Below are 24,093 nucleotides of genomic sequence, written 5' to 3'. Positions count from 1 at the left end.
GGCATTTAAAAATTTAAAAAAAAAATAGAAATTGCTTTGGATTTTTGAGCAGATATTTATTGACTCCAGAAATTATTCCTTCTCCTTATCTTGTTTGCTGTACTAGTTACTAGAGAAATGTTAGCACATGAACCTAACATAGAAGAGCTAATGCTTGTCGGAGGCAGCCTGCTGAGGTGAGGTCACACTCGCCAGCAGTGTGGTGCCTCCCATGTGCCCTCTCCTGCCCGCACTTCTCATAGACCTCTGTCAGCCCACAGCAGCACAGAGCCACAGTGCTGCACACACGTATTTCTGCAGACATATGTCTGCATTTAGCACCTCAAAACCTCAGATGTGTTCATTTATCTGAGGCGTAAAGGGATCGTATTAGAACTAAAACTTGCTAATACAGAAATATGCTTGACAGATCTAACCTGCATGAGTAACCCACATACTTATTTTTAAGCTGACATCAAATAGTTTTAATTATTTATGTGTTAAACTGATAGAAAACAGCTTAAATAACCCACTTAGAAACTAACATTTATTACTATTTTTTTCTTCTAATTGAATCCAGTAAGAAACGAGTAGCTACAGGGAAATTCACCAGTCTGCGAGGCAGCAGAATATGGAAACGTAAGAGAAGTACACAAACGTGTGGTGAAGATGTTCAGAAGGGATGACAGACTATTGTATCTGCCCTTGGCAGGGAAGGAAGTGTGCTCTGAAGTGGGAGCAAACCCTTCCCTTTCCCCGAGCAGCACTTTTCCATTTTCATTTATTCATAAGCCAGGCAACTTGATAGTCTGGAGGAAATGCGGAGCCAACACTTCTCTCCAGCTGCTCAGAGAAAACCACTGCTGGGTTCCTCCCATGAGTGACAAAGGGGTTGTCCCAGAGGCACCTTCCCAGCCACCACCACCACCACAGTCCTCACCGTGGGCCGTGAGACTCACCAGCCAGCTCCCAGCTCCACTGCTTTTGCTTGCGCTCCCACCTTGTGCTGGTTATAACTGACCAAATTAACTACAGAATTTAGAAATATATATATATATAATATTTACATGAAATTACAAAATGAATGGCTAGCAAGGCCAAATTGTAAAAGAAAGCTCAGTAAATCTGTAATGTACTTATCTTGACTTATGTACTTCCAATTTCATATTCCATACAGTGAAAGTATTTGAAAGTTCATCTTCAGTATCTGTGCAAAGACATTCCCAGGTGACCCAGGTGCTAGAGACATCTAAACAACAAAGAAACTCAGCAACTGGGTACTTACATTATTACACAGACTGAGGAGATCAGCTTCCTACATTCCTATTCCCTGCTGGGAAGAGGACAGTCAACATTTTCACGTGATTAAGTGAACAACTAGTTTAGCCAAAACTAATGACCTTAATATGAAAACTAACTACCGCTGAGTTTGAAACTAACACTAACTGAGTACACTTACTGAACAGTGACTTCCTAACATTCCTAGCAAATACCAAGAGTTTTCCCTCTTATCCCAGCCTCTCCTGAAACCATTTTTAAAGCCAGGCCATAAATCTGAAACTGTAGCAGCACAATCAAGCACAGTATTAGCCTGGCTCATTACCCACAGCTTAGTTTGAAATAAAACACAGACACATATCTGGTTAGTTTGCTTTATGGCAACTTCCTGAGTACAAGTTTGACCTGCTCCTGCTGGCTTTGTCGACTGTCTGGGTTGTTTCCTGCTGAATTGTTGTTACCCTGTGCTGTGAGCAGAGGGGAGTTGCCTTAGTGCAGCTTTTTCTGTTGTTCCATGGAAGGCTGCTGAGAAATTGTTTTTTCTCATTTGCTTTTTTTTTTTTTTTTTTTTTTTTTTTTTTTTTTTGTGTAGATCCCTTTTTCAGTTTTCTCCGGTCCTGAGCATGTTGTCAATGGCCAGAAAGCCACAAAGCTAGAAAAACATAAACTTTTGCATAGCTCAGTGTATCCCTTATATCCTCTGTAAATATGAGCTCTGATTTCCCAGTGGCAAAGGGATGGAGAGATGCTGTACACAATGACAATCTGATGGGAAATTCACCAGATCTGGAGTAGGCTGTCCTGTTTCCAACCCAGACTGCATTCTGATCTGATCTGGTCTCCCATCCCTGCCCAAAACTCAGCTAAAGACCTTTTCTTGCCATTGACCAAAACACGTTCTGTGCATTTCTGCAGAAAGATGATCCTTGATGCACATTTGCAACAGGACATGCACCATGTGGAGTTCCACCACACTGCATTGTATCTGTGTAAATGTAGTTTTTTATTTGCTGCTGGGTGTAGCTGAAGTCTTTTGTATTCAGTAGAACTCTGTGTGGGCCCAGGTCCTCACTCACTCGTTATCTATTTCTCAATTTTTACATCTAGCTGTTGAATTAGGATAAAATCTGCTGGGTAACAATCTCTGCCACAGAGTACTGCAGCAGCAGGGAGATTTTTCAAAGGATTACTTTGGATGTTGCAACTGATGGTTAATAAAGCCAAAGTTTTCAGTTTGAGGAGAATGCCATAGCACACTTTGTAAGCTGGGCCTTATCCTGAGAATTTTACAGCAGTTGATTTGGGAAGTTGCTCTTATACATATCCTATTGTGCCATAAGGGCAGCTGTGCTTGGAAGAATTCTTATTTGAAGGAGCTAGTAACAGCAGAGCAATATGAGGCAGGTGCATTTCTTAGAGGTGCACCCAGAGAATGGGAGTTTTAAGGAAATCTCTCTTATCTCAGTTTAGGATTTCATTGCTGCCTTGGAAGGAGAAACTGGGTTCAGAGGGGCAAAGCTCTAAATGCAGAGATCAGTAACAAGGCAAATAAAATGATTTTATGTTTGTCATCCCTTTGCTCCTATGTGAATGCACTCTCCTGTATCCCATTTTTTCCAATCAGTATTCCAGATTGCATCCCTGCACATTAGTTATAAGAATTAGTTGCATAGAGTATGGTTTCTGTTGGCTAGAAATGAGAATTACCCACTAATTATTATCTTAACACAGTATCTCTGAAATCTGTTTCAATACTGTGTAATTCAGGTGCCTGCTGTGCCAGGTGCACGTTGGCTTTTTCTATCATTACAAGAGAGTCCTCTTAGATTAGATTCCTTATTTTCGAATGGCTGAAGTTAGATGGAATAACTATAAATGTTTTTTCTTCTGTTTGAGGCAGTCAGTCTCTAAACAAGATATTTTGTTTGACTTCACTGAAGGTAATGATTTAGAGATAGCAGGATTGAAAATTGTCCTGTGGAAAATTTAGTTCTAATGTAAAAAACTATAGAAAATGTGTTTTCTCAGTGAATTGTATTTCTTTTGAAAATTTTTACCTTCCCTGATTACAGCAAAATACATATACAAAAAGAGATTAGTGAATGGATGCATTATGAGTAGAAGTAATAATTTATTTAGATTTGATCCATGGAATTATCACAAAGATAACTGAAAGAGCTATATCGATTTATAAGCAATTTTCAGTAGTTATTTTTTACCTTGAAATACCTTGTTGAAGGTCTCAGTCTACAAATACTCGTGCATGACTTTATTCAAAGGTGCTAATACTTTCAGGTTCATCAAAGGTCTTGACTCTCATTTCACAATATATGAATGTAGTTTGAAGTTACTTTACATGAAAGTATTCCTTCTTCTGTTAATTTCCTGTTCAAATTTGGGATTTATATTTAAATGGATGATGATTTATTGTAATAAAATTTAACTTCAGAATTTTGAGCCTTTTTCCCCTAGTATGCTATGTATTTTATATATATGATTATTATTAACTATAATGTTAAAATGACAAAAAAATGCAGATGTCTAAAATTTAATATATTGGTGTTTGCTGTGTTCTGGTTTCTTGAAGGGAAGAACCTTTCTAACACTTTTTTTTTTTTTTTTTTCTCCTTTATTTTTGATCATAGCTTACCTTTTCTGAAGCCATAAGAAACAAAGCCAGATTATCCATCACGGGGAGTGTGGGTGAAAATGGCCGCGTATTGACTCCCGACTGCCCGAAGGCTGTGCATTCCGGAACTGCAATTAGACAAAGTTCAGGATTGGCTGTAATCGCATCGGACCTACCATAAAAACCAAAAAAATAATTGAGTGCCTTAATTAAACTGTGTTTGTGACTGATGGGAACACAGCACAGACTGTAACGACATGGGAGTGTCATTGATGAACTAATAATTTGGCTGAGAAAGGGAAGTACGTCCAAATGCGCCAGTCATCATCAGCAACAATGTGTGCATGAGCTCAGCTCGGAAACCCAAACTCAGATTTTATATCAGGAAAATTCATAATTTAGTTTTGTTGGGGGGAGGGGGCTGGGAAGGGTGTATTAACAGCAACAAATTTCACTTGAGTGGACTAAAAACTAATAAGACTTTCCAATTTAGCGCATTAAACTGTGAAGAACATGCTCAGAAAAGAGAACATTTCAGTCTTTGTCTTGACAAAGAGAGAAAAATAGCTATAGAAGTCAATGAACATGCTAACCTGTGTCTCCAGAACATCAATATATACAATGGAAGAATATTCAGCTGTTCAGCTGTAGAAATGAATCACTAAACTGTGATAAGAAAATAATAAATATGTAAATCCTGTGAAAAAAAAATAAAGAAATTATTTACATTTTCTTTGAAAAAAGAGGAATATTGAAACATGCTTGCTTTTTAACTGATGTAAATTCGGTAGAGGACAACACAATTCTTTTTTCTAACCATCTTAGGGAACAATTCATTGCAATAATTGATATAAAATGCCATCACTGTAATAAAATTCAGAGACTTTTTTTTTATAAAAGTTGTTGGTCATCCTCTTGTTTGCTGTTACCTTCATTCTGTTCCATCATTCCGTGTTCCACAGATTTGCATCTGTCTAATACAAGAAAGAAAATGAAAAAATGTTTAGAATACATCGTCAGTCCGCAGTGTAGAATCAAAAGAGACTACGGGTCACTCATGTTACAGATATTATTTATAATCTTGTTCTGTGTAAGAAACTGTGGTTTTTGTACCCACCAAAAAGAATAAAACAACAAACGTTCTTATAATATCACCAGAGCTTGAGTTGTTTTCTGATCGTTAGGGACAAGTAGGGGTGTCACCTGGGAAATTGAAGAGTGGTTCATTAATTACTCCAGGATGCAGGGCCTTATCTAATATGATCTGAGTGCACGTCTGTGAAGTACTCTGATGCCTTTAGAGAGAAAGAACTCTAAAATGTCAGAGTATTGCAATGTTTATTCACTAGGTATTTTAGTAGTGGTCACTGAAACTGATAGGTTACGGAACATTTAGTGATGGTGTTTGTTCCCTGGAGAGTTCAAAGGATGTCATACTAGGGAGCAGGGAAGTACTCTTTCAAAATGACTTAGTATGTAGATTTTTCTCAGTGCCTGGCAACCTCAGTCTTCATCATACATCCTTCCAGTGACATCAGGGAAAGGCTACTAGGCACCATTTGAATCAAATTCAGTGTCTATGGGAGAAGGCACATCCATCACTCTTCTCATGTGATGAGCATTCCCCTTGGCTGTGCTAGACACTGTGGTGGTCTGCAAATCCAAGCTCTTACCACCAGGGCAGCAGTTCCATGTCAGAGTCCAGACTGCCGGTCAGATTTGGATTAATCACAACTTCAAATGCCCACAAGTGGTCATGTTCAGACAGCTTAAATTCTCCCAGCCTCAGTTGCTGGTTCTCTTCTTGGGTCCCAGGCCTTCAGGCCCTCACAAAAAGGAATGCAGACTGAGAGCAGAGCCTAATGGTGCCAGATGATGGGCAACACTCACCAACTGCAGCAAAGAACAAATTAAAAAAGCACTATGAAGATGAGATTCATCCTATCTAATACAGACAGGCATGAAACAGCAAAGAGTTAGCTTCAGTTCAAGTATCAACAATATAGATATGAATTTCTCTACCTCAAATACTCCAGACACTCTTTACAGTTATTAGAGAGAAATAATAAATGAAATTGAATGATCTCATCTTAAAGCTGACATTGAAACACCAAGCTGCTGAATCATAGCACAAAAAGCCTGTATCTTTCCACTAACTGTAATCTAGGTTGAGGGTGAGCAGTTCTTACAGTGCAGGCAAAGGTGAAAATAAGGTGATGCTTATCCCTAAGGCGTAATGACTATAAAGTATGCAGGTGTTTCAGAGGGAAAGGGCATCTAACTGTACAGTGAATGGCTGTGATTCAACCTACTGTATATCCTTGTTTTACTGGTATGTTTATCTCATTCATGAGTTACTATGATCTGTTTCTGTCTGTGGCCAGAATGGTGACTTGTCTGACTTTACTGTTTGAGTAAAACTGTGAGCTCTCTCATACTTCTTTTTACAACTCAATTTAAAAAAAAAAAAAAAAAAAAAGCCTTTGTGTTAAAAATATAATAGGTTTCTCTTGATTTTTTGTAATGTTGTAAAATAACTGATTTACTGATTTGAGGCTGAACAGCCTGGGAGACTGAATATAAGGAATGCTGTCTACTCTGTTCTGCTGTGCTTGTCTATTTTTCCAGGAGTCTTCTTCAGCCTTCCTTCATTCAGAACTGTGAGAAGTGCCATTGCTGTCCTGGGATATTTTGCTGTCTTCCTGTTTTACTCCTCTTTTCTCCTGCTCTGTCTCTTTGATGTATTGCATTTATTTCACATTTTCAGCAGATGGCACATCACGGCACTTTTGAATGTCACCCCATGTCAAGTGGGTTTCCACTTGACAGCCAAACCCTGCAGTCCTTTGAGATGTCAATAACTACCAAGTTAGTTCCAAGGACTCCCATGGAAAGGATTCTCGATGGAGCAGCAAGACCAGTGTTGCCACTGAGCATCACTGCCATAGGGTAGCATGGGGCACATGGCCAGCAGCCATAGGAGTTCCATCTCCTTACCACTTCCAAGCCTTGTCCTTGGCCAGGGAATGCTTTGCTCAAAGAAAGCTTGGTTAGATGTGGTGAAGAGAAGACTGTGATGCCTGTAATAAAATGCCATGGTTATGAATTTGAAATAAAATAATAAAGTTAAAAAAAGATAACTAGATGGGAACTTGGTACAGCAGAGAACAGACTATAATCTGGGGAGTTCCACCCTCACCATAGTAACTTACTCTATTATCTTATTCAAAGGGGTAACTTTTAATGACTCCTATGACCATTTTCACATATCTATCTCAGCTATCCCTCAGAATTTTTTTCTTTTGTATTTCACCCTTCTCCGGAGATACACATTACTTACTCCTCTGTGTTTCTCCCTGCTAAGAGATTTGAGCATCTGTGCCAGAAGATAACCTCCTCCCTTCTACAGGCAGGAAATATGACCTGTTGGAGGACTCACCCTCAGGTCAGGTTCAGGAATGTTATGGTTTCTAGTACTATGGGTATGAGAATCTAAGGCTTTGTCATTAGATCAGGACTGCAACAAGGCACCAAGAAGCAGTGATGCAGCTTCTGTTGGCAGCTGGTCTGCTTTCCGTCCTCCTGGCACAATAACCTCAGCTCCTTTCCATGCTTCTGTTTTGCTTTTTCTTCAGCCACTGTGGCAATCACTGGCTCAAAGTGAGAAAAAGTGAATAAAGGAGGCTACTGAATAAATGATATTATTCATGTTGAGGTATTTACTCAAATATCATCCACATCTTTTCCAAGATTTGTCCTCAGAAAGAATACACGCAGCAGAACTTGATCCAATCTCCTAGACATAGACATCTGGTGCCAGTACAATGCCCCATACCATTCTGCCTGGCCTCCAGCTACAGATCCAGTAAGAGTCCCATCGGCTCTGACTCATATCCATTAGTCCCAAAGATGCCTCAGCCATTGAAGAGAATCAGAAAAAAAGCATAGGATAGCCACATGTGGCTGAATAAATTTTCTTATCAAAAGAGTGACCTGATCAACTGAAGTCTTACTTTTACTGCATAAACCTAGGCAATTAGGATCACCTGAGATGCCTTTAAGTACCCTATCTGGTGTCCTACTGGGAGTCCAATAAATCATGAGTTTGCTGTTGATCCTGGATCAGATCTAAGGGCACTATGAAGATGCATCAAATAGCCTAAGGCATCTCAAATTGTAACCGGCACAGTAAATGAACTGTGCTCTTTAGTCTGTTCAGGTAATTTATTTTCACATCTCCATTGTCTCAATCTCCACAGAGCATGAAAAGACCTCAGACATATAATTTTCCTACAAACATCTACATTTAGCTATCTTAATCATGAAACTGAAAGTTATATGTATTTATCTGTTTCTAAAATAATTTCAGCTCTGATACAACCAAGTGCAGTTGTTAATATTAATGTTTACACTTATTTACAAATTAATTATCACCTATCTGCAAATTAAGTGTACTCTAAGCTAGTGTCACACTAGGCCAAGACTGCTTTGGCATTCATTATTATATTTGTTGCTTTTCATTCTGCATCTTCAATCCTTCTACACTCGTGGTGTATCATATTAAATATCTGCTAAATTCAAAATCAGTATGGACTTGCTGGATTGTCTAAGGACCTCACATGCAAAATTAGTCTTAACTAATTATTACTGCTGAATTTCACATGGGGACTATCCTGGGAGTTGAATGTATATGTCCAAAGTTGAATTTGTCTTAGTGCAATTAAGAACAGAGTCTGAGGAGAGGAATACAATTTTATACAACTGGTTGTAAGCATTGGGTGAGGTGAAGAAGGAGCAGTACCTGTCCCTTGCTGTCTCTTAGTAATTCTATATTAATTTCTGCTCTGGTACTGTCAGGGTGAAGATTCCTTAATCTGATGTAGAAGCCACAGCGTTCTTCTGCCATCTCAATATGCAAGCAGATCTTCATCCATAATTGGATGATTCTGCTCTCAGTTGGCAGAATGCACCCTATACACTTATTCTAAAAGCAGGAAAAGAATGGCAGATATTTGTTATGAACATCGATTAATGACAACTGCTACAATAAATATGCAATTGGTATCCAACAGGCTGTTAAACTTCAGCTGGAACAGATCAGAAGTCACCACTGAGATTATAAATAGAAGTTTGGAATCATTTCCTTTTCTAAATGAGATGAATGTCACAGATCGCAAATAACTTATTGATTTCATAACAGTTGTGTCGAATGTAAGGTCAGGCAAGCCGAAACTAGCAAATAAGAATGATAGAATAATTTAGGTTGGAAGGAATATTTGAAGGTCAGCTGCCTCAGTCCTCCATTTAAACCAAGTCCAGCTTTGAAGGGAGATCCAACTTGAAAGAATTAGAGATTGCTCAGCTTAGTCCTGCTAAACTTTGAATACCCCCAGTGCTGAGGTGACGTAACATCTCTGGGCAACTTTCTCCAAGGTTTGACCCTCAACAGGAAAATATTTTCCTAAGTTCAAAATCTTCCTAATAAATTTGTTTAGCTCTGCACTGACAGTGGTTTCAAATATGCAGCAATGCATATTCCAAGTATCATTCCCAGATGCAAATATGTATTATTATTAGTGCAGCTGAGCTCAGAACCTGAACCAATCTGTTAGGTTAGAGCAAAGGCAAACTATCACCATCCTTCAGAGGAGCATGCATTGCTGCCAGCCTTTCCTTAGGGCTAAAAAGAGGATTCACTCTCTTAGCTCACCAATCCATCTCCTTCCACTGGCACAAAACATTAAAGAGTTACAAAGGCCTTGCTCTACATTTCTTTTTAAAAAGTGACAAATCTCTAAATAACTTTAAAGAATTTTTATAAGGCTAAACTACTGAAGAGGATTTTAAAGCACTTTAAGAGGAATCATATATTTTTCTAAGATTGAAGAAGGAAAACAATAGTTATCCAGTTATTCTATTTTATCCATTCTTCTGAAAATTTTGGTACTAAGGCACTGATTCCACTCAGTCTAACGTGAGATGCAACCAGTGATGTAGGTGAAAAGTTCTGATCTGGTGAGACTTCTACACCTACTTTGGATGACTAATTTGTATGTCAACATTTACTCTGCAGATGTCTACACTTGACGAGGAGACTCCTACTTCTGGAGACCTAAGTCCAACAAGCAAATTATGAAAAGGAGTGAGAATAGCTCTGCAATATCAATCATACAAGGGCAGAGTGACTGGAATTACATCCAAAGTGTATGTTTATGATATTCGGTTTCACAACATCTGAAGCCTGGAGGTAGCTTGTTTTCCACCCATGTGCAAACAAGCTATTTAGGACTCCCTCCTGCTCTCACTTCTGCTGTTTACATAGCACTACCACCTAGAGATAACTGATCACCCTCAACTCCAAAAGATTATGTTGGTTAGCACACATTTAATTAAAATTGCTGATGCCAATAGTGAGCTGGTGGGAGCTCTAATTATGGCAATCACTGGATGCCCTGAAATCAAAATTCTCTAAGTAGAGGTGAGGGAATGTGAGAATGCATTTCCCTGCTGGGGCCTGATGCTAGATGCATCTGCAGCACACCTCAGGCACAACTATTTGGATGGAAAGGGCAGAAGGCAGATCAGCACAGCCATTCTGAGCACCTCTGGAGGTACAAGGCAGCTTTCTTTGTGCATTTAACCAGGTTTACAGAAGGAACTTGAACCTGTATCTCCTACGATTGAAGTGAGTTAACTGTTATCAGTACAGATATATCTGCATTTATGTTAATCTGTTAATTCTGAATTCTTCATCCCAAGTGGCACAGAAAATCCCCAGCCAGAACAGCCAGTCTCCCACTGTTTTAATGGGATTTGGGCTGTGGGCTTCAGATGTAAGACATCTGAACAGGTTTCCACCTCTTTCATAGAGGTCCAGCACATTGCCTGTTCTGTAGTTTCTCTCTTTCACAGAATCACAGAATCACAGACCTCAAGGATCATGAATCTCCAACCCCCCTGCCACATGCAGGGCCACTAACCTCCCCAGTTAATACGAGACCAGGCTGCCCAGGGCCCCATCCAACCTGGCCTTGAACAGCTCTAGGGACGGGGCATCCACAACCTCTCTGGGCAGCCTGTTCCAGCACCTCAACACTCTCTCTGTAAAGATCTTAAACTTTATCCACAGCCTCTGAATTTTGATTTACTGCTTAGCATTTGAAGAACTCAAGATCTAATTTCCAGTGTTTTTTTCCAAACTTCTCTTCAGACTTCTTGGCAATTTGTCTCTCCAAGAGACTTTTCAAGGTGTCTTAAGGTCCCTTTGCAACCCATGGAACACTGCCATCTATTTCAGGATTGGAGATCACACAAAAGCAGCAGACCACTCATGTGCTGAGCCAACGCGCCACTGAGCAGAGCAACACCATAAGGCTCTGGGAGATGGCCCCAGGTACTTGTAGGCAAGCTGATTTCAATTCTTGTTTCTGGCACTATTCCACAGGTTAGACCAAAGGTAGCACATAACTGAAAATTGATTCATTTATATAAAGGCTGGGTATATAGTTCAGTTCGTTTCTTAAATACATAGGGAATATTTAATGCTAACTCTAACACTAAGCAATGATATAAATCACTTTTTGAAACACTGAATTGTATCATTCCCAAAGAAAACATAGCAAAAGAAAATAATTTCATTTTAAAATAAGTAGTTATTGCAATGATTAATGTTAAGAAAGGATGCTTGGTCATTCTCTAGCTTCTGAGTATGAGGGAGCTGCCATAGAGCTGCAGCAGCCCTCAGAAAAGAGGCTGTTAGACAAGCAGAGTTGCACTGTTGGACTCAGGTTTGATATTTTCCAAGTATGAGATCAGTCACCAAAGGCTTTGAAATGGCAAGCATGATGCAATTGAATCTGAAATTCTTCACAAGTTTCAGAACTGAAGAGGAAGTTTCTTTCCTAAGCATGCAGGCACAGCTTCTAGCCCATCTCCTCTTACCCTGCATCAAACACGATCAGACTCAGGAGTGAGGGTGTATTTAGGGCCACTGCTTTCAGACAGGTTGCTCAATAGAAGATGAAAGCTGATGTTCCAATGCTGCTGCTCCCTTCTCCTCCCATTATATTTGTCACGGGAGACATGTAAAGCCTGAAAGAAGACAAGACACCTAAGCCATTGGCATACTGAGCTGATAGGATTGCAATCATGCTTACCTCCCCTCCATTCAGACCTGGCCACCTAATTTTCACAATCCATATTAAAACTGAAAGCCAGGAGTTACTGTGACATTAAATTAACTTGGGAAAAATAATCCATTACCATCAATATTTTGCTTCTACTTTTGTCAAGTTGTGTGCACTGTTTCTATAAATCAGCCATGGCAATCCTGGACCAAAGAGGAAATGGGCTGACATTTCCACCCAGCACTATTTCTGAAGACCTCTAGAACCTTTTGGGACCGTGTGTGGTAGTACAGCACTAGCAATTTGTGGTCCATATGGAAAAAAGATTTAACAATCACACCAAGAAACAGAAGCTTTTGTTTTCTAGTCGGTGTAATGAAAGGGAAGCCCATCCTTCCAGAGTTACACTATGCCATCTTACCAGTCTCAGTAGTGGTCACAGAGTATGCACACAAGTCACTTTGCGTAGTGTTCATTTGGCCAGCTGTAGATCAGCTGCTTTTCTGGCTGCTTTTCTATTCACAGCACTCCTGTTGTTCCCCCCAACCTTCCAGCTCCCTTTCCTTCATTTAAGGCCCACAGCATCTCTTATGTCAGACATATTCCCATCACACCTCTCTCTGTGTAAGCCCTGCTCACCCCCATTGTGAATTTCCTTCTCAGCTCTGGGTTCTCAAAACCTCATTTTCCCTTCCAAGTTTTGCTCACCTACACTGTACTCAAAATCTTTCTCATATCCACTACTGCTGTAGCTTGAATGGCTTCTCTGTGCCAAGAAGTCTTCATTTATCTCCAGTAAAGGCTGTGATTTTGTAACCACCGAGTCTATTCCTGTGAAGCAATACAGTATAGTACTTCCAGTCCTCCATCATTCCTAACCTCAAATGAACTTCCACACCTCAGATTGCTTGCACTGTTGTCTCAGGACTCTTCCCAGCTGAACCACACCCATCTTGAGTTCCCATACCAAAAGCGCCTGAAGCTCAGACCTTAAGAGAAGGCACAGTTAAAGCACACTGATTCTTTCATGTGTATTGCAGACGATACTCTTGAATTTAGTATTTATTTTTATATTTATTATTTATTCTGTCTGCAGAAACACAAGGATACTAATTCATTTTCTTCTTGTTATGTGCTATGGCAGATCTTTTTTTTGCAGTAAAGCTGCAGAGTCATTCATCTTTCATTCTGCATTTCTGTAGTAGTTTCTTATTTAAGCATGTATTTTTATGTTTGTCCATCTTAAATTGAATTCAAGTCTTTTCTATACTATTTACATAATGTGTTATCCTTGTAGAAAACTTCAATAGTTCATATTGCATGGAAAAGAAGAAAGGGAAAAGGGAGACAACATACTTTAATTGTGAGAAATATTGATTAATTTGACTAATTAACAGCTGCATTGCAATTAATATTTAGTACTACTGATTCATTTTTGAAAGTTTTCTTGCTCAAATGGTGATTTCCTTCAAAACATTTTGCAGGAAGGCTGTGTCTAAACTCATCACTTCAGAATTATTTTCAAAACGGTGGTAATTCAGTATTTTTGTGACATTAGGCACAGACAATGTTAAGCTGTTATGGCAATAGAAGTGATGCGATGACTTCACGGAAGCGAGTGACATTACCTTGACAGTTTTGGAACAGCTGCTTCATTTATGAGTTTGGCTATGAAGAAAAAAGACAGATGAAGGTTTGTAAATATATAGCTCTTCCATGCATATAGTGCCAAAAAGCCTAACTTTCCTCTGAATGTGTCTGAAAGAAGTTAAAATAATTCAACAGTACTTCGTCAGGGCAATTTACTGTGTTTCATTATGAAAATAAGATTTATACCCAAATATTAATTTTATTACATAGACAAAAACCACAGTTGTGTAAAGGTGATATCTGAAGGGTATCTCAGCAGATGGAAAATGAAAGAAAAAATTTCTAGGCAGGATCACAAATTTTTCTTTTCTGCTTATGTAAAAAGTCCTCAATCAGAAAGATTTCCATTTTTGAATCAGACCACCTGGATAATTCCTAAAACTGAATTAAAAATATTTGCTTATTAAAACAATGCTAAGACAAAAGACATCCCTTTCTAGAACATCCTTTCTTATGCTCTTTGAAGGAAGAAAGAATAGAAAAGAAAAATTTTGTATGTTTTCCAAGAGTGGTATTGAAAATTTACACAGGTCATTCAGTGCATGACTAAGTGCCGCTGAGCAACGTTTCAGTCAGTGTGAAGCTTGGGATCAGCCCACAGTGAAAATAAGCAAAATATGGCAAGCACCATGGTTCCAGCTACCATTTCTGTCAAACAGAAAGATTCACAGATGAAACAGCAACAAAGAGTACTTTAGCAGTATTCACAAAAATGAACAGTACTTGGAGAAAACCCTTGGAATGAGATGTAGAATAGCCAAATCTTTAGTATCGAGTTGTCATTAGTGATCAAGCAGAAATCCAAACCCCTCGTTAGCAAAAAATTCACAGGGAGACCATTCCAAGGGAACAGAGAGTATCTCCAGAAACAGCGTGTCAAGAATTGCTTACAAAGAGCTGAAGGGACAAAGAGACAGTGTAAGGACAAAAACAAATGGACTAAAGTTTCAGCAGGGAAAAATCCACTTAGAGACTTGTAAACAAAATTCTCAGAAGAGCAGGTCAAACATGGGCCAGAGGCCCCATTCTTAGGGACATTTAACACTTACTGGATATGGTTCTTAGGAATCTAATCTTCCATCGAGCTTGGATGTCCCAGCTTTGAGAGAGGATTTGTACAGAAAACCAGCAGTGCCTTCCTGCAGCCCAAATTATTCTATGCTTCTCTAACAAGAAGCAACTACATCCCTAATTCTCACAGCAGAGCTAAATGAAAGCCAGTGTTTCAACTCTTCCGGTTCATGTGACCTACCTTTCAGACCATTGGCATATCAACAGTGTGGGGGTGAGGACAGAAGAAAGCTGCGTCCAGCGTGAATCCAGTGTCGTATGACAATTCTTCTCCCTGTATAACACAACAGGTGTGCTGAACACATGCACTGGCTTCTACACTTCCCATTTGTTTCAGAGAACACTTGTGGACATGTGGCAGTACGAGCACCAGACAGCATCCATCAGTGACTTGAGAGGCTATGTAAAGGTTGTTGGCACAATGCAGCTTTGTGAGATGGACATGCCCAGTATCCCTTCACCCTAAACCTTCATCTGAGATACAGCACACATTTTGTCTCTGCATATGTCTTTTTTAGGATCTCCTGTCTTACCATTTTTTCCTGCTTTTTATTTCCCCGCTGCTTCAGAATTGCCCATCTGCTCAGCTCCCAAGATAAGCATAAGAACATGCAAAAACAACGTTTTGGTGGAGATTATAATGTTTCCTAAACATTCCCGAAAACTCACCCAAAGCAATAATGTTTTTATAATGTTTTTATTTCACCAAAATATTCAGTGCTAAAGACATCCAGAGAGTTCTTTACCAGTCTGTACAGCAAAATTAATTTTATATTATATCACAGACTCTTCTGAGTGGGAAGGGATCCTTAAAGGCAGTTAAGTCTGGCTACCATAAATATAAATAAACACCCAAATTAAATAATAAATAAATAAATAAATAAATAAATAAATAAATAAATAAATAAATAAATTATATGAATATAAATAAACTCCCAAAATATCCTTTTGTATTTGATGCTTTCATATGTATGTGAAAATGCTGGTCTCCCTCCCCAGTCTAGTAAATTCATTAAATTTAAAGAATAGTAATAAAAAAAGAATTGATATGAGATGTAATTTATCAAATTTTCATTTTTTTATTCTTTAATTGTTTGTTTGTTTGTTTTTAACTGTGTCACAACTGAACTTCTGAGGGCTTCACTAAAATTAGGGTCCCTAATGAAATCACATAGCTCTGCTTCTTCTCAGTGGTACTCAGTGACCAGGAATGAAAAAAATGTTATCAGTTACAAAGTGTGAATAACTCCTTTTGAGGTACGAAAGAGCAGCAAAGCTGAATTTACCAGCCATGAAGAACATGGGCAGTGTTTTATGTCTAAGCTCCTTCCATATAGACTATACATGCTGCTTACATGTGACCAAGCATAGAAGACCAGTACCAACAGTTTTAGCACCTCCAGCTGCTCTTCTAGTTTTTTGGCATTATGGCCTACTACACTGAACCCCAGAAGTTTCCAAAAGACTCATTGGGCTTTACAGTTGAGACCATTTCTCATGCAGGAGTACTAACTGTGTGGTTGAAAACACAACACTGCAGTGTGAGAGCAGCAATATCTTGGTTACATCTGATTCAACGTACAAGTAATTGACACCATGATTTGAAGAGGAAGATACAAATCATTGTGAGCTGATTTAGTGATTGATGAATTAGTCATTAACTGTCATTGATCAAACAACCAAAATGTGTTCAAGGGCCTCCATCTACACAGGAATTCAACTATTCCATCAGTGTCCTTGGAGTGCAATCCTAATCCTACAGACCCTTGGATTTATGAACTGGAGGGAATGGGAAATGGGATTACTGCTAGCACTGCTGTTCAAATGACCACTATTGCAAGCATTACGTATTCAGCATTAATTGGGACTGCTGGCATTGATGAGATGACTGTAGCAATGGGTGAGTATGCAAGCAGCCAGCCCACATACAGACAGCTATAAATGTTAACCTAGTAGGCAGATGTAGCCTTCAGGAAACTTCTTTCACTGTAAAACACTGTTTATCTGTAAAACACTGTTTATCCGAAATAACGTACCCTAAAAATTGTTCATCTACTTTCCTAGGGATTACAGCTTCTGCAAATCCACTTTTCTGTGATCAAAGGCAAACATTCAATTAGTCAGTCACATCCTAAAATATCCATGCTCCAATAAGCAACCTGGATGCCATCTGCAGCATGTGATGGAGATCAGTGATTGCAAGATCAGCTGCAAAATTGGCGCACCTCTGAAACTGCTAACTGAAATGATTTTAACAAGCATTATCTAGGAAACTTTCAATGGCCTTGAGCTTCTCACAAGTGAAATGGTATTCTGATGACATTATTCACTGGAGAAGTGTTTCCAAATATTGGCTCTACAATACAAAACAGTGCTGTTGCTAACTGAAGAATCTAGAGAGTGATAAAAACAGTTGTTTAGTGGCCAAAAGAGAAAAAAAGTTTCACAGTTGTCCAGTATGAGACTACAGTCACACTAACAGTATATTTGATTAATTAGTGCAGTGTTTTGAATTCTTGGCCATTAGTATGTCAGCAATGAGTCAAAAAGACAAGGGAACAAACAGGTTTCTGGGACAGAAAGACCAGATCACTGTGCAGAAGATGCAGCAGCATGTGCTGGGAGGTGCTGTGAAGGTTGTGGTTTAAAGTGTTATCATGCACAAAATTTAACAGTCACCTGCACAGCCAGAGATCCTGATTCACCCATCCCAATGGGAAATGGACATCCTCACCGTGTATTTATGCCTTGTAAAAAAAGAGAACAGATACATGAAAATCTTGCATCCCACAACAGCTTTCTTCCCCCTAACCTTCTTGCTCCCCTCTGCTCCTTTCACCACCAGGTACCAGACATTTCCCAAATTCCTGCTACTAGGAGACTCCCTATTTTACAGTTACATTTTACATTTTGCAGTTGCTTGACCTTCTAATGGTTACAGTCACAGCTCTCTAGATACAAGAAAGAGAGATATTTTCACCTCTAGATTTTAGAACAAAGTCCCAGCAGAGAAAAGGAGATGTGGATAGAGATAGTGCTGGGAGGTTATCTCTGTTGGTGGAGCAAGTAATTGTCGCAGAGTAAAAGCAAACTGTTGGAAAAAGCCGTCAAACTGAAGGACTGCAAGGAGACAAAGAGCAGCATCATACCATGCGTGTAGCACTAAGATGACTGAGAAAACACAGATGGTAATGGCTACACCTACAGTGAGGTGCAAGCTGGTCATTTGGTTTCATGGGCTAATCCTGTATGGTGTTCTCACAAGCTGATCTTTGTGTGGTGGACATCAATTCCCATTTCACAATACGCACCTGGCACCCGGAGCGTGTGCCTTGCTGGAAAACTGGGACTGTGATCATTGACACATGGGAACCCTGGCAAATGCTTTGCACTCTTCACTTGTCTACAGTCCAGAAGGGAAAATTACAGGTATCTCATCAGGCCACATGCCATGGGCAGCAGGACTTCCCATGCTGGTTCTGGGCTTTTGAATACCACTTAAGGACGTCGAGTGAGAGAAAATTAAAATCCTGTTGTTTTGCGTTCATCTGCAATAACACTACGCGCAGAAATCTCCCATGTAGATATTTCTGAAATTTAATCAAGATAAATTAAATAGTTTTATTTTTTATCTACTCATTGTACAGCAGGCTTTCCCAACCTAAGTCATTCTTGAGCCATGTGTCCCTGAGCTCCGTTATCACAAGCTTTACCCACTCGTGTTTCATATATCTGAAAGATTCATCAAGCCAAGAATACCTTGGTGTGAAGGAAGGAGACTTCACAGCACAACGGTGAGATTTATTCAGGTATGTTCAGGTGAAGACAGAGAACTCCTGCACTCTGCCCTTATTCAGCTGCAGAGCTGCCCATGTTTCTCTTCAAGACATGACACATTTGCTGCCTCAGCTGTAGCCCAAGTGCTGAGATGCTCCCATCTGTCTCTACTTTACCTGCAATCACCAAGGGCATTAGATGTCAGGGGGAAATTTTTCACTAAGAGGGTGGTAAGGCTCTGGCACAGGCTGCCCAGAGAAGCTGTGGATGCCCCATCCCTGGAGGTGTTCAAGGCCAGGTTGGATGCCATGGGCTGCCTGATTTAGTGCCTGATCTAGCAGCTGGCAACCCTGAGCCATTCTATGATCATGGATTTGATGATCCATGGCCAGCAGCCTTTGCTGGACACTTAGGCAATAAGGGGATGAAGTCAGGTCCCATGCTAGGACCTCTGGGATGGTTTTCTTCCCAAAGCTGGTGACGGAGCAATGCAGCCACCCAAACCCAGAGCAGAACACAGACTGCAAGAGGGAGGACAAGGAAGAATGCGAGCCCAACCACGCTCGGCAGTGAGTTATCATCACATGCTGCTGAGAACATGTGATGACTTTTTCCCTGCCTACTCCCAGTGGGCCTATGACCTCATTCAGTTAATGTTGGTGGGAAATGTGATGAGTAGGTGAATATGTCCTCTGAATTGGTATTTTGGGCAGAAATGATTAGTTTATATATATTTGATAATTGGTGTTGCATTTCTTGATTTGATTTCTTTTGGATGATTTCCAATACACCCACACACAAAGAAAAAAGGACAAAAAGTTTTTTGGCAGCTTCACTTTGTATTTACCACCAGTATGGCGCCAAATGCATAGGGTGCTTTTTGTGGGGATTTTTTTGGTGTCTTGTTTCTTTTTTGTTTGTTTTCTTCACAATATGTGTGAGATGCTAACAGTTACCAGTCAAATTCCCTTTGAAATTGAATTCTGTGTGACCTTGGGAAAAATATTACACATGGCTGCCACTACACAGGGCTGCCACTACACAGGGCTGGCTACCCCTAGATCACTCAGTACATTGTGGCATCTGCCCTTATCTACAGAGAGGACCACATCCTGATTTTCACTCTCATGCAGTCTTTGCATCTTCTGCTGTGCCTCTGAAGAGATGGACTGCTTGGTATTTTTGTCATGAGGATGTCTGTCCATTTGTAACCCCCTCAAGTCATCTCGGCGCTGTGTCAGGCTTTGGTGCAGATGTATAGGAAATCACTGGAAGAGAATACAGTGAGAACTGATTTGATACATTCTTTCTGTTTTTGATGCAGATATGTCCAGATCTTGCAAACCTGTTTGTCCCTGGAGGTTCCCACCAATATAACAGCATATCAAATGATTGCAGAAATTCACATCAAAGGCTGGTTGTAAGAAACAAACCAAAATCCTAGATTGAAATATCCAGAGTTTGGGGGAGTTTTTGGTTTTAGTTCCCCTAAAAACAAAGAAAAAAAGGGAGTCAAAACTCCACATTTATATCTGTTGTACTGAAATCTGCTTTCTTGTATCCCTGAAGAGTGAAGTTAGTCATGCTAACACATCATAAATTATATCTGCTCTCTTATCTCAGACACCCATCCCAGGGCAGTTCCATGTCCCAGGCCAATGGCAAGAAATTCTGTCAGGGAAGCGTGTTATACAACCAGCCTGAGCAACTCCACCTCACCATCTGGTTGCATGATTTCATTTTTCTTGGTGCACGCCTAATTTTCTGACAGTCTCACCAGGCAAGTCCATCATTTGCTCTGGAGGAACAATTTCAGCTTGAAATCTATTTATTTCAGTCTCATCCCATCAGTTTGAATAATCAGTATGAAAACTTCTTAGCAACAGATCTGATTTCTTTTTTCCTCTTTAACATTTTTAAGAAAGATTTTTCAAATTTTTACTATTTTTGGCTCAGGAGACTTTGAGTCACTGCACATGATGTCCTCTTGGTCACTGAATAGATATAAGCACTTTAAGTTTCCTTAGGATTTATTGGTACTGGAAATTTGCTTTCTTTTTGGGAGCATCTCCAAATTCTTCAGCTGTCCTTGCTCGTGATCCCTTTCTTCTTCTCTAGATCCATATCACAACATTACAGGAATGATGGTGAATATGCTGTGCAGCAGGTAGAAGACTCCCTGACCCAGGACTCAGATTTGCTGTACCACACTGGGCATGGGAAATAAAGTAAAACATCAGCCTTCTGCCCATAGGGGTGAATATGACCCAGCCACAAATGCCATACGTATCAGATCTGTAGCATGCATTTGGATAGTGGCAAGTCCATGCACTGGATAATTCATCTGCATCAGCAGTGGGATCCTACCCTACAGTCCTTCATATATTCTATATTCTTCTGTACCTCTTTGGGGTTATATGAACATGCACATACATACACACACACATACACCCTTTTCTATTCAGATCTCTACCAAATAAAAAGCAGTAAAGACAGTGCTGAGCACAAGGAGATTTCCCTGGTATAGGCACAGGAAGGACATTAGCACAATTCTGGTGAGAAGTAGGAACCACTTCAGCCAGAAAGAGCCATGCTCCTGTCACCATCATTGCCACGTAAGAAGCTCTGCTGACCACAAGAGATGGGAACAGATAGCATCCATCCAAAGGCTTTTCCCTTCTGTTTGGCAATGGTAGAGGTTTGAGAGAAGGCTTTTCAAAGTCTACTTCATTTTGTTGTTTTATTTTCCCCCTAAACTCCTTCTGAACTCTAAGATGAAAACATGCAAACTGAAGCTCTCAGAACTCCATTTCTTGTTCCCACAAAGATTTTTGTTCTACAGGAAATAATTCTTTTCTACAAAGTGAATAAACATATGAACCACTCAGACTTAACAACGGTCATCTATCAAAAGAGACAGTGTGAAAAGGGCACGAGGGACTCATTATTTGAATGGGTTTGCTCATCCTGAATAAAAGCTGGCATCTCTAAATAGACTGAATTTTCTTTTCTGAGAACAGTCCAGTTAAATTGACAAGTGTCTGAGTAAAGCCTACAAAATAAACAGCCTTGTCTCCTCCTTGCAGAAACGTTGCAATTTGTATAAAAACTGCAGATGGGAAAACAATTTGAAGGAAGGGAAGCTGGCAGGCCACAGGAAAGAGGAGGAGCTGGCTGTGCACTTTGATGCACAGAAAGGATCATTTTGTGTTACAGATGAAGCAGGGCAAGTTGTTATGCTTCTGCCTCTGAAAGAATTGCTTCCAGAAAATGTTATCAAGATGCTTTGAAGACAAACATTTGCAAAATACTGATATAATATAAAAGATCAAATAGAAATCACTTTTTTTGAAAATCATGTTACAATTCATATTTCATTTAACAGAAATGCTGTTTTTTCAGTCTGAGACATCTCAGAGGTAGATTAGAGTAAGATCTTTACCAGGCACCAGTTTGGGTTAGTCCAAAATTTCTCTGCTGTATCATAGGTGAAAGGATCTCTCCAGATCCAAACTGGAACAGGAACAGCGCTAGTTCTGTTAGGTATAGTCTAGTGTTAGTCATTCAGAAAGCCAGTAGTTCTCTCCACCATTGTATGCATAGTTGTCCCAACTTTTCTGCTAGGTTTTTACTTTCTCAGATACCATTCAGCTGCAGCAGTGTAAAAGGATCCATACCAGAAATGCAGTAACTGATCACCTGGTCTAGCTTCACAGCATTTCTCCTGAATCCTCTTTAGAGGATCATTTTACTGCGTTTGTAAGCAACCTACAGTCTTGCAAACAAAAGACCTCTGCGTTAAAAAAAAGTGTATAAAGGAGTAGAATTTATAGAATTCAGACTTGTGAATACTTAGGGTCAGAAGTATCCATTTTAGGAACAGAATACCTTGCCATTTGGACTATTGCTTTTTTTCAACAAAACAACCTGCACATAGCCTGTATGTTATGTGAGATGCTACTGGTATGACACTCACAATTAGCCTCAAGACTGAAGCTAATCAATAATGGAAAAAATCAATAATAGATCCTCTCCTGCTTCAGAGAGGATCCATGGAGTCAGCCAGGCAATGCCAGTGATGCATCCATCTGTTCTGGACATATCCTGTAGAGATCTTGTGCAGAGAAGGTCTTTCAGAGTTGCTTATTTGGGGTAGACAGAGAATTAATGTGTACACTTGTGGCTACACAAGTGGGGTAGGACATCAGTTTCTGGAATGGGTGTTGCTGACTTCTTTCCTGGAAGGTGATTTTGTTACCATGGTTTCTTTGCCCTGCCATCTCAGGGACCCTTAGCTAAGTGGACACTCATTTTTGTCAGTAATTTTAGGGGGTCACTTTTATGGCTGCTCCTGTCACCTGGTCTCTGTTTTCAGCTTTCTTTATAATCATGGTCACAGCAGAGTGTGTACTACCTATCTTAGTAACCTAGTCCCTTGTTACCCCCTTTCCCTTGAACTTCCACCCAGATAAATACTGAACCTCAATCTTTTCTGAAGTATTAGATAGAAGAAGATAACACTGGCACTGACCTCTTAGGCATAGTCAGATGAACAAACCCTCTTCAGATTTTCTAAAGCATATTTAACTCTATGATTTCTGAGCGTTGGGATCTCACTGCCAATCCTTGGAGAAAGTCTGAGATATCAGAAGGATGGCAAGTGGGAGATGAGACTGAAAAGCTTTAGGTGTAGACTGGTGCAAAAGTGTCAACGGTTTACGGGCTGGTTCGGCCCGGTTCCGTGACTAGAAGGGCGGAGGGATCCGCGGATCCGCGCCCCCGGAAAAAAAAAGAAAATAAGGGACCCCGAAATAATTGAAAACAGTGGCAACAATCTGAGGTAAAACAAAGTAATTTACTAAATATGGTATCAACAGAATTTTATAAGGAGAGAGAATGTGAAATTGATGGTGGATCGGCCTTACCACAACGCTGAGATGAGAAGCGCAGGCAGAGAAGCGCAGGCGAGAAGCGCAGGCAGAGAAGCGCAAGCGAAGCAGCGCAGGCAGAGAAGCGCAAGCGAAGCAGCGCAGGCAGAGAAGAGAGCATCAGGTGACCTTGCCGGGAGTTATATCTCCTCGCTGACCGCAAAGCCCCCTGGGGAAACGTAGCTGCTCTTCTCCGCTGGACAGGCACCCGGAACTTGAGCATCAGCAGTCAAACCCCCAGTACATTGCATGATGTTATGATGTGGAATACCGATAATGAAAAATCATGAAACCATGACAAAAAGTCAAACAGCAATGGGACAACATATTTTTATTGCAGAAATATTTCACCTATAGATTTTCACACAATGATTCTATCAATATACATTGGATCATGAATGTCACTTTATTGAAGCAAGACAATAGTTGTCAGGCCAAAAATTCTATTCCTGATGTTGGTTCCCAGCACGTGTATCTGGGAAAAGTGCACCCCATAATTACTTACCATAATCTCAGGGCATCCAGATGTCACCTGATCATAAAGGTTATAGCCCTCCCCACTGTTATTCCCTTAGCACAGTTGTTCAGGCTGTCTTTGCAACCCTCTGGCACTCACTCCTTGAAGTCTGTAGCTGTAATTCTTCCTGTGTGAGGG

The 24,093-nt window shown here is 40.0% G+C and overlaps 1 protein-coding gene and 1 long non-coding RNA gene across 8 annotated transcripts in view; one reads left to right on the top strand and one right to left on the bottom strand.

Annotated features, from left to right (window-relative positions):
- The window catches only part of GRIA4 (glutamate ionotropic receptor AMPA type subunit 4), a 229,016-nt gene extending 223,976 nt beyond the window's left edge, over window positions 1–5,040 (top strand). For 4 of the 6 annotated variants that reach the window (XM_085216278.1, XM_085216276.1, XM_085216281.1 and 1 more), the window contains one exon: window positions 3,903–5,040. In XM_085216278.1, the coding sequence (XP_085072404.1) occupies window positions 3,903–4,067 (165 nt within the window). In that variant the 3' untranslated portion in view covers window positions 4,068–5,040. The remainder of the gene's footprint in view (window positions 1–3,902) is intronic. The other 2 variants (XM_085216279.1, XM_085216277.1) reach the window with 2 other exon arrangements.
- On the bottom strand, window positions 1,791–14,909 carry LOC146545806 (uncharacterized). 2 transcript variants are annotated; one of them, XR_014881109.1, is made up of 6 exons: window positions 14,712–14,909; window positions 13,641–13,680; window positions 11,828–11,977; window positions 6,884–6,966; window positions 5,560–5,779; window positions 1,791–4,860 (listed from the first exon to the last, which is right to left on the bottom strand). It is a non-coding gene; the product is annotated as an uncharacterized LOC146545806 (long non-coding RNA). The 2 variants fall into 2 exon arrangements; XR_014881110.1 differs by lacking the exon at window positions 6,884–6,966.
- Between the last annotated feature and the right edge of the window lie 9,184 nt (window positions 14,910–24,093).

The sequence above is a fragment of the Meleagris gallopavo genome, chromosome 1, assembly GCF_905368555.1.
Source record: "Meleagris gallopavo chromosome 1, MGAL_WU_HG_1.1, whole genome shotgun sequence".
NCBI lineage: Eukaryota > Metazoa > Chordata > Aves > Galliformes > Phasianidae > Meleagris > Meleagris gallopavo.
The sequence above is the reverse complement of the archived record's forward strand: the minus strand, read 5'-3'. Positions and strand labels throughout refer to the sequence as shown.